The sequence below is a fragment of the Conger conger genome, chromosome 3 (genome assembly GCF_963514075.1).
Source record: "Conger conger chromosome 3, fConCon1.1, whole genome shotgun sequence".
In the NCBI taxonomy this organism is placed as follows: Eukaryota; Metazoa; Chordata; class Actinopteri; order Anguilliformes; family Congridae; genus Conger; species Conger conger.
In genome coordinates, this window is record NC_083762.1 from 6445624 (window position 1) to 6456055 (window position 10432).

General features: G+C 42.7%; 1 protein-coding gene across 1 annotated transcript in view; it reads left to right on the forward strand.

Moving 5' to 3' along the window:
* The window catches only part of si:dkey-19b23.10 (transcriptional-regulating factor 1), a 10936-nt gene extending 8043 nt beyond the window's left edge, over positions 1 to 2893 (forward strand). The window contains exons 11-12 of the mRNA XM_061233437.1: positions 806 to 906; positions 1369 to 2893. Coding sequence (XP_061089421.1) covers positions 806 to 906; positions 1369 to 1729 — 462 coding nt within the window. The 3' untranslated portion in view covers positions 1730 to 2893. The remainder of the gene's footprint in view (positions 1 to 805; positions 907 to 1368) is intronic.
* Positions 2894 to 10432: the final 7539 nt, after the last annotated feature.

Consider the following 10432-nt stretch of genomic DNA (forward strand, 5'->3'; position numbering starts at 1 on the left):
TTATAAATGTACCCTTGATCACATTCAGTTAAAATGGCTGGGATTTGAATTGGGATCAAAAGCGCTGAACATCACTCAAATGAACAAGTACTGAGGCCGTTTTTTATACTGCTTTTCTGGTGCTCTGCGACGCACTTTATATAGTCCAGGGCACAAGTTCATGGTTTCTTCAATTTGAGCAAGTCAGACCATGAAAGGACTTGTGAATTGCTTTCATGCTTAGCAGAGATAAGTGCGGAAAGTAATTAGTATTTCATTTGAAAATAATTTTATGAGTTACGAAGAAGCGCGATTTCAACTCGAACTCAAATCACTGCAAATAGAAAATTAGAAAACATTTCTGGGCAAAGTAGTGAAACATTGAAACAGCGTGAAGTTTTACCTGAGATATTGGAACTGGAAACACATTAGATTGTTGGGTTTGCAGATACATTGTTTAAATGGCAACACTCATTTTCGGTGTATGTGCGTTTTAAATGGGCTGGTTTTAGATTTGACTATTTGTGATTAGTGTGACATACCTAAGAGTGCTACAGTATGTTTGCCGTCCTTATCAAGCTTGTGGTAAAATAATTTCGTGCTGAACCAGATCTGGGTTAGACCAAAATTTGTGAAAAAATTAAAAAATATATATTTAAAAATAATTCCTCTGATGCTGATGTGTTTACATGACATATTAGTTCCAGTTGATGCCCGAAGCGCTCTGTGGAAACGTTACTGCTGACTGCTGACTGAATCAAACGGTGTTGCCACTTTACGGATGATTGTGATGATTGTGATTGTCACTTGCTGTCGTTTTTCTCAGCCGTTCCCGATCTCGCACACTCTTTTGACGCCGGTGCCGATGGAGGAGCCCGTTCAAAGTCCCTCATTGGCTGCAAACTTCCCGTGCAAGCAGTGTGGAAAGTGAGTATCCCCAATCACGGCTCAATTCAGCATTCAGTTCAGAATCCTCCCGCCAATCACGGCTGAATTCAGCGTTCAATTCAGAATCCTCCCGCCAATCACGGCTCAATTCAGCCTTCAGTTCAGAATCCTCCCGCCAATCACGGCTCAATTCAGCCTTCAGTTCAGAATCCTCCCGCCAAACATGGCTCAATTCGGCGTTCAATTCAGAATCCTCCCGCCAAACACGGCTCAATTCAGCCTTCAGTTCAGAATCCTCCCGCCAATCACGGCTCAATTCAGCCTTCAGTTCAGAATCCTCCCGCCGATCACAGCTCAATTCAGCCTTCAGTTCAGAATCCTCCCGCCAATCACGGCTCAATTCAGCCTTCAGTTCAGAATCCTCCCGCCAATCACGGCTCAATTCGGCGTCCCGTTCAGAATCCTCCCGTGTTGATCCTGTCCGCGCTCCCGCCCCCCCAGAATGTTCTACAAGATCAAGAGCCGCAACGCTCACATGAAGATCCACCGGCAGCAGCAGGAGGACTGGAGGGAGCGAGGGCGCCCGGGTCCCATCCTCACGCACAGCCTGGCGCAGAGTCTGCCCCAGAACCAGGCCCGTCTGACCTACCTGCAGCCCACCGGCAACCACGCCGGCGCCGCCGGCCACGCCGGCCCCAACGCCGCGTCCAACGCGCTGTCCAACGCTCTGCTGGCGCCTCAGCATCAAAGCTGGGACCCCTTCGAACTGACCCTGGACTCCGGCACCTTCTACTTCAACTCGGACGGGAAGGTGGTGCTGGGCGTGGCAGGGGCGCCGAAAGGCCAGATCTCCTGGCAGTGACTTCCTTCAGCATCTGTTTCCTCTGCCGGTTTGTAGCACGTCCCCAGCGTGGATTACTTTCGCCAGTAAACATTTTTTATTTTATTTTATTTTTTTATCGGAAAAGTACAGTGCAGTATCGCCATTTTCTTTTTCCTACAGAAAGAGGACATTGGTCTTTCTGTAAAAAAAAAAAAAAAATCTTTATATGAGTCTTTAAGAAATTCCAACAAACAAATATAATAAAATAATAACCTACAGTAGCACGTAGTACCTATGCTTCCTCGTGTATTGAACAGGTGAGCAGGCTCAGCCTATTCCACTCTGTAACCTTTGCTTTAAAACGGTTCCTCAAAAGCGTTTGCAGGCTTAGTTTCCAAAATATGAGGCTTTGTGGAGTGACACAGAGTTGGATGTGCTGTAGGTAGTGAGTGAGAACTAAAAAACAACACATATTTAGGAATTTAAAAATGATATACCTTCGGAAAATTGTGGTTAAAAAAAAATTTACTTGACAATCCATCTGTGAAAAATACTCAGAAATAGCATTTAATCTCGTCTGAAATGAGAGAACTTTTTGTGAAACAAAATTTGTGAACGTTTATGTGAAACATAAAGTCCCCCGTAAGTATGTGAAACAGCTGTGCCTTTTACAAGAAATATTTTTAAAGATGAATTGTTTAAAAATAACTTATTATCACATAAGACTTGGGTTCTGTTGTCTGTATATGGTGTCATACAATTGTGTTTACTGAACATATTATCAATATTATAACTAGAATTTACATTTAATATGCATTATACAATCTAATATGTTGCATTATAATAATGGTCACTGCCATCTCCTGTCATTTGTATGTTCTGCTTTTTTTAGGAAAATAAATTTTTTTAACTATTTTTGTAATTCAATATATTACATATATTACATAATGCACTGTAGTGCACACAGTTGTGTGGTTATGAAGCAAAAATAAACAGAAATAGAAGAGAGAGAGAGAGAGAGAGAGAGAGAGAGAGAGTAATTGTGCAATTCAGTTTATTTTTTTTATTTTTTTTTTATCTTTTAAATTAATTTTCAACCTCATACATTGTTATGTGCCTAATATCCTGAGAACATTGCATTCTGTAACATTGAACAACCTGTGGAGAAATTATGAAAACAAATAAATATTTATTTTTCATTTACGCGTTGATCATCCTCAGTCCTTCTCCCAGAGTGGCCGTTCTCTGAACAGGCGATGTTCAGCATTATTACATTACATTACATTACATTATTGGCATTTGGCAGACGCCCTTATCCAGAGCAACATACAGTTGATTAGACTAAGCAGGAGACAATCCTCCCCTGGAGCAATGCCGGGTTAAGGGCCTTGCTCAAGGGCCCAACGGCAGTGTGGATCATATTGTGGCTACACTTGCCTGTCCCAGTCATGTACCCTGACCACTACACTACAGGCCGCCCTTTTTCACTGGCCAGTTTAGCATATAAAGTGCGTGAGTCAGTCAGCAGGACTCTCCGGGATCCAGGCAGGAATAAAGGTTTTATTTATGTTAATCATAGGAACATGGTGATAACAGAAGTTTATTTCCATTATTAAAACTAGTCAGAATTGGTTATGTTTAGTCTTCAGTTTGCCTCCATGTGCAGTGTTGTTTACGCATACGGTACATAAATGAGTGCTGTATTCTCTGTTTGCTCATCTGATAACTGAATGGCAATGCATCTGCTTCACTGCTTGGAAAAAAAAACAAGCTGTGAAAACACAATCACAGTTTTGAAATGAACATTTCTCAGATTTTTCAATGTTATATCTTTGCAATGCCATTTGGTAGTCCTGATGTGTCTGATCTTTCCAGTCATTACAAAAACAAAAAATATTTTTTTTAGTATGGTATTAAAAAAAAAAATATCGTATATCACAATAGGTACTGGATTTTTGGCAGATAGAACTTGTTGAGGTTTTGCCTTCATGGCATGACCATGGCTCACTGTCCTGCAGTGATGCACAGGAAATTAAATGCTGACTATTATAGCCATTTAAAAAAAACCATTTGTAACAGCAGTCAATACCCCAAACACTGTACACCCTTTCAATGGTGACACGTGAGCTACCAATTTCACTGGTCGTTACGGAAATGTACATTTTAAAAACTGCACACGGATATGACGGTGAAATACCTGCTTATCCGATTACGCCAGAACATAAACAGCTCTGTCGCACCTGTACACACATTAGACCATATACCCTGTTTCTGTCTGTGCAAAAAAGTAATTCACAGAAATGTAGTTAATTTCACATTTGTAACACTCCGTCTCACCATGTCCAGTGGTCATACGTTAATACTGAACAACGACTGTATCCACAGATAGTAGTTACTCACTTAACTCAGGACAAAATGCACTTGGATAGAAATTGTACCAAGCACTGTCCTGTAAATTTCAATTCTGTGTGTGGTATCGTAACTCTGTGCCTATATCCCACACTGCATACCATTTCTGTTGTCATGGTAACACTTAATAGGTTTGGAACAGAGACAACTGACTCTGGTATCTCAGGCAGCATACTTTATTTTCCACAAACACTGCCGCACAGAAACCAATTCCCTCGAGCACACAGAGGGATATATATCGAAGAATAAATCTAATTTAATTTTCATAAAACTTGTACCGCATAATGTGAAAATATAACACAGGCTGCTTGTAAAAGTCTTGGGAATGATGTCACCGAGCCTGTGCCAGTCCCTCAGTGTGAGAGATCCAAATCAAATTTTAGGAAAAAAGCTTAAAAATTTATAAACCATCGATGATGGTCATACTTCAATTCACTTGTTGTCTTCGCTCATTCCTGTATTCCATATTGTGTCCTATTTATCCTATTTCCTCCACCCCCCCACCCCCCCCCATGCCTTTACCATTCCCTTCCACATTAATTTAATTCCAGTGGCAAAGGATTACCAATTGCCAGTGTGAACGCCCAACCATTGCACTCTTGGAATGTTGGCTATTTACGGACCTAGGGGCTTTTATTTATGCACTTTTATTTACTGCATGTTTCGCATAAAATGTCAGCTGACAGCTAAATGCCTAAAGATTAAATGTAAAGAGTCTGTTCTTAATTTTACAGTTGATAAGACTTAGCAAGGGCCAATTTTTCCTGGAGCAATGTGGGGTTCCAGGGCCTTCACTCAAGGGCCCAGCAACTGCACTGATTTTATCGTAGCTACACCGGAGCTTGAACCAACAAACTTACAGGTCCCAGTCAAGCACCTTAGTCGCTAGGCTACAGCCCACCCCCATAAACCTGTAAACTGCAAGTTGAAATTGCCTTAACCTGGAGCCCCGGTTAGACAGGGAGATTGCCGAGGCTGTGAAGACCACTACTTTCAAGCACACACCCCCACATTCTCTCTCAAAACGTTTGGTTATGTATCACAGGAGGCTTATGTCAAAGCACCACCTATTTCCGTGTCCAATAGAAAAAGAAAGACAGTAGGCGGAGCTTTTAGCCTTTAACAGAAACAAACTCTGAGAGCAAGCGGTTTTGCAACAGTCGTAAAAAAAAATTAAAAAAGGGCAGAAAGAGTACAACTTGCTCCAGCTGGCAGGAAAGACTGAGTTTGAACAGTCTACTTCATCTGCCCCCATTGCTCTCAGTGCCAAGTTACAAATGTCCACTTGCACTACGTGTGCTATACTTGTGTGTGAGGAGAATGACCAATGTCCAGACAGATAGCAGGTGACCCCTGACTGCCCCTGGATTTAGTATAGGGTTTGGAATGTTTGTAATTGACTGACATCATTTTCAGCGAGATTTTCAAGTCAAGGATTCCTCCTTTAGAATGACAAAACCGGGAGAGTTTATGATCTAGATTATGATCAGACTGTCGAGAAACACGCCCTCTTTGCACACAGTTGAATAGTTTTGCCCACAACATAAAACGTCTTAAGCCAGCGAGCTGAAAAAAGAGTGTTATTATCGACGGTTTGTAAAGACTCTCTGGAACAAGATTAGCCCAAACCAGGTTCTCTTACCAGTACTGGTCAAACAGTTCCTCATCATAACCAATGGGTCCCGCCATATGCAAGCAACAACAGTAGCTATACCTACTATAACTAATGGCCTCTCTTTAAAGAGAGCAAGGTCTCCATATGAGTCACAGGCTCTCCCAGACCATGGGCCCCAGTCCAGCTACACCGCCTATATCTCTGCCACTGCCTTGCTGTATAGCTTAGATCAGGGGCGTCAAACTCCAGTCCTGGAGGGGTCGCGCAGTGTCTGCTGGTTTTCGGGTTGTCCTCAAAACCCCGTGGTTCATTTAAAGTCAATGATCGGCCACAGAATCGACACTCCTTGTTCTCGAGGTCTTAATTGACTGCTGACTGAAAGGAAACCGCGAAAAACCAGCAGACACTGCGGCCCAGTTTGACACCCCTGCCTTAGATGATGCTCAGAGGACGACAAGTTACGGTAACCTCCCTTCGTCTGAGTCACCTCTCACTGCACTGCAAAAACTCTCCATGTGGCAGGTTTGGGTTCTGGCGAACAAAAGGAGCTGATTAATACGGCCGTAGGGGACAGTTTGGGCTTCTGCACTCCCTGTTCGCTCACTCTTTCCTAATTATCTCTCCCCGAGACATATTCCCATAAAGCTTCACTTAAATCTTCTTAACCATCCTCTCATCCATCTCTCCTTTCCTCTCTCTGCCACCATCTCTCTCTCTCTCTCTCTCTCTCTGTCTGTGTGTATGTGTGTGTGTCTCTCTCTCTCTCTCTCTCACATCCAATTAAGGACATCATGGGAATATCAACCCATCTTCAGCTAAGCAAATAAGCGGAAAGGCAGCCTGTAGCGTAGTGATTAAGGCACATGACTGGGACCCGCAAGGTCGCTGGTTCGATTCCCGGTGTGGCCACAATAAGATCTGCACAGCCGTTGGACCCTTGAGCAAGGCCCTTAACCCTGCATTGCTCCAGGCGAGGATTGTCTCCTGCTTAGTCTAATCAACTGTACGTTGCTCTGGATAAGAGTAATTAATGTAATGTAATGTAATGTAATGTAATGTAATGTAGTGAAAACAAATGGCAACAGGTGATGAGATGGGGGTGAAGCAAGCGGGGAACATGCAGAACAGTTCAAAGCCATATGAACTAAACTGTCAGAAACCCAGAAGGGGCAGCTCTTTCACCTGGTCGCCAGAGGCTAGGTGGCTGCAGAATAGGCCCCTTCCCCGGCCTTTAAGGTAAAACCTTTGCCGATTTGTTCAGCCTTTGAACACCACTTAAAACTGGGCAGGAAAAAAAAAACGACTTACCTTGAGCAGACTGAAAGCATTGGAGGGAAAAACATTCGACCCTGTGTTAAAGCATTCTAAATGAGACAGGTAAAAAGGGTTTCCAGAGCCAAAACAGAAGACACAACCTCAAGTAAGTCTATCGCTTTGCTTGGAGGCTGCTCTATATCAAGGTAAAAGGATTTAAATAGTAGGCAGTCTATTTGCACGCATATTGTTTGGGGTTTGATTATGAATGTATATTGCCAGCTAAATGATTCAATGTTTGCACTTTAAAAAGATAAGAACAGGGGATAACGGAGCTTAAATGTACACTATGCCGATCCAGTAGTGGCCTACTGGCCAAAAATTCACACATCAATATCGCTGGCAATTTGGTTTAGCCTAGATTTCTACTACCACTATTACCGCTCAAAATGACTCACATGACGTACGTTAGGGCGTGCCTGACAGGTTTCCATGTGAACTCATTCTGCAGTCGTCTTCAAGAGAGGTGTGACACAAACAGGAAACAAACAGCCAGAAACTTGTGAATGACGGACTCACATATTGCACTGATCGTTTAAAAGGCACTTAAAGATATGGATAGACAGCTTCAGTGCATCACGTGTGTGACCAAAATTGGACAGAATTGGGCAACAGGAGGGAAGGATTATGTGTGACAACGTTAGAGACTGTGTGGAAAGTCCCACTGACCAGCAATAGAATGAAAATGTTGTTATTACACAGCGATAATCACCCCATTGTGTGGGAGACCTAGAGTGACCATAAATATACAATAATTTTGGTACGGAAGGAGCTTGTACTCCACAAAATGCAATTCAGAGTCGCTGAACCATTGTTTGGGTGAGGATTGGCTAACATTATGTTTGTGTATACATAGACTGCACTTGCATTTGAATCTGCTGTGGCCATTTTAAGTTTTCAGACACACTGATGATCAGGCCCAGGTAAGCACAAGTGTATGTGTGGTCCACAATTGAATGGTAAGTGGTTGGAATTTATATAGCGCCTTTATCCAAAATGCTCTACAATTGATGCTTCTCATTCACCCATTCATACACCAATGGTGATTGGCTGCCATGCAAGGTACCAACCAGCCCATCAGGAGCATTTAGGGGTTAGGTGTCTTGTTCACAACTGTGACTCCTAGACTGAATCAGAAGCGGGTTTCCTGTGAAGTGGCTTTTATGATATCAGCAGTCCTTAGCATAGTCCTTCTCCAATTTAATTGTGTTTAATTTAATTAACTGTTAAAGAGTTTAATTGGCCATATGGATTGAGGACACAATGTCTGGAGCAGGGGTTGGCAATTCTGGTCCTGGAGGGCCGGAGTGTATGCAGGTTTTTGTTTCCACCAATTACTCAGGCTAAATGAACTAATTGGCTGCATGCACTGGTTCACTCAAAGATTAGATCACAGTAAAACCGGGGGACACAAGAGCAGACTTCGGCTGTCATTCATCAAGAAATGTACTGTAGCTAAAATGTCAGATGACATAAAAGGTTAATTATGTCATTAAGGCCAGAAGCTGGTATGAAATCCAGAAATGGATACTGCCCTCTTTGCCCACCTCTGGTCTAGAGTATACTCAATCTAGTATCAATATATAGGCTCCATGCATAAAAAGAAAGAAAACGAATACACAATAGCTCAATATGCATGATACATTTTTTTTATTTGTTTCAATATTTCAGCTACCAACTACAGTGTGCAAAGATTTGGACCCCCCTCGTCCAAAAATATATATATCTCAGTGAACAGGAGCGAGCCTGACTTCTAAATGGTACAACGTTAAACATAACACATTTCCTCAGATTTTAAAGCAAGATTACTTTTTACAATTAAAGGTTGTATGAAAAGTGAAATGCCAACACTAGCGCATTGAAGTGGATGCATGCGGCAATAGGAAGCCAGTGGAGGCCAATGAGGAGCGGGGTGACATGAGCCGACCTGGGCTGACTGGTGATCAGGCGGGCTGCAGCATTCTGGACCAGCTGGAGGGGCTTGATGGCACAAGCAGGGAGACCGGCTAGGAGGGAGTTGCAGTAATCCAGGCGGGAAATGACGAGCGCCGGGACTAGGAGCTGGGTGTCTTTCTCCATCAGGAGATGACGGATGCAGCGTATATTATAGAGGAAGAACCTGCAGGTTCTGCCAGTGGAGGATACATGTGGATATATGTGTTTGTGGATATATGCCTTTGTTGTTTAAAGTGCGTTATATTGTTTTCCTGAGAACAGCTAGACCTGTGTCTGCTACTCTTTTTTGCAGCTCTTTTGCAGTGATGTGCGAGTTATTCTGAGCATTTCTCACCAGGTCTCTAATCTGTCTGAAAACAGGCCTTGTCTTCAACTGTTCCATTTATCTTCCATTTTCTGATAATGTTTCTGACAGCGGAAATTGGTACATTGAGAAAGTTTTTTTTGCAGCCTTCTCCTTCTTGGTGGAAATGAACCATCTTCATTCTGACATCCTTGGACAACTGTTTAGAGGAACCCATGGTCGTTAACACTAGTCAGAACAGCCACTGCAGTTGGATACTTTAGAAGGCATTAGTTACTAGTTGGCGGCACGGATGGTGCAGTGGGTAGCAGTGGGTAGCAGTCCTGGGTTTGAATCCCGGTCAGCCTCTCTGTGTAGAGTTTGCATGCGTGGGTTTCCTCCGGATACTCCGGTTTCCTCCCACAGTCCAAAGACATGCAGGTTAGGCTGATTGGAGAGTCTAAATTGCCCGTAGGTATGAGTGTGTGAGTGAATGGTGTGTGTGCCCTGCGATGGACTGGCGACCTGTCCAGGGTGTATTCCTGCCTTTCGCCCAATGTATGCTGGGATAGGCTCCAGCCCCCCTGCGACCCTGTTCAGGATAAGTAGGTTAGGATAATGAATGAATGAATGACTGAATGAATGAATAGTTACTAGTTACTTCAGAATAGGTTCAGCCCTGTTTGTAGCTAACTGTTGGTTGCTGTTGTACATTAACATCAAAGACTTGCAGACAAGACAGTTTGAGGATTTTTAGTTTAACCCCCAAATAAATAGTACATTCTCCAGCAAACTACAATAATTTTATCCTATCATTTGTACTGTTACCTACTGCACAGCTATTCATGCACAAGTTAATAACCATTAGCATACTACTGTAAATGACACCTGTTTTAACCTACTGTTTCAAGTTTCAACAATGCAGTGTGTAAGCCACTCAGTCTTACACAGTATAACTTTATGGGGAGCCCACATATTATAGATGTTATTTGAAACTGAACTATGTGTTCAAGTTTTAAGCAGTCTATCTGCTTTTTTCAGTTTTAACTGAAAGGCTGATTGTTCCATGTAGGAACAGAGACGTACAACATTCATTGGTACCACTGCCTTTTCACCCTCATCTCTTAAAAACTCAAGGATTGAGATAAACCTGCATACTGCATTT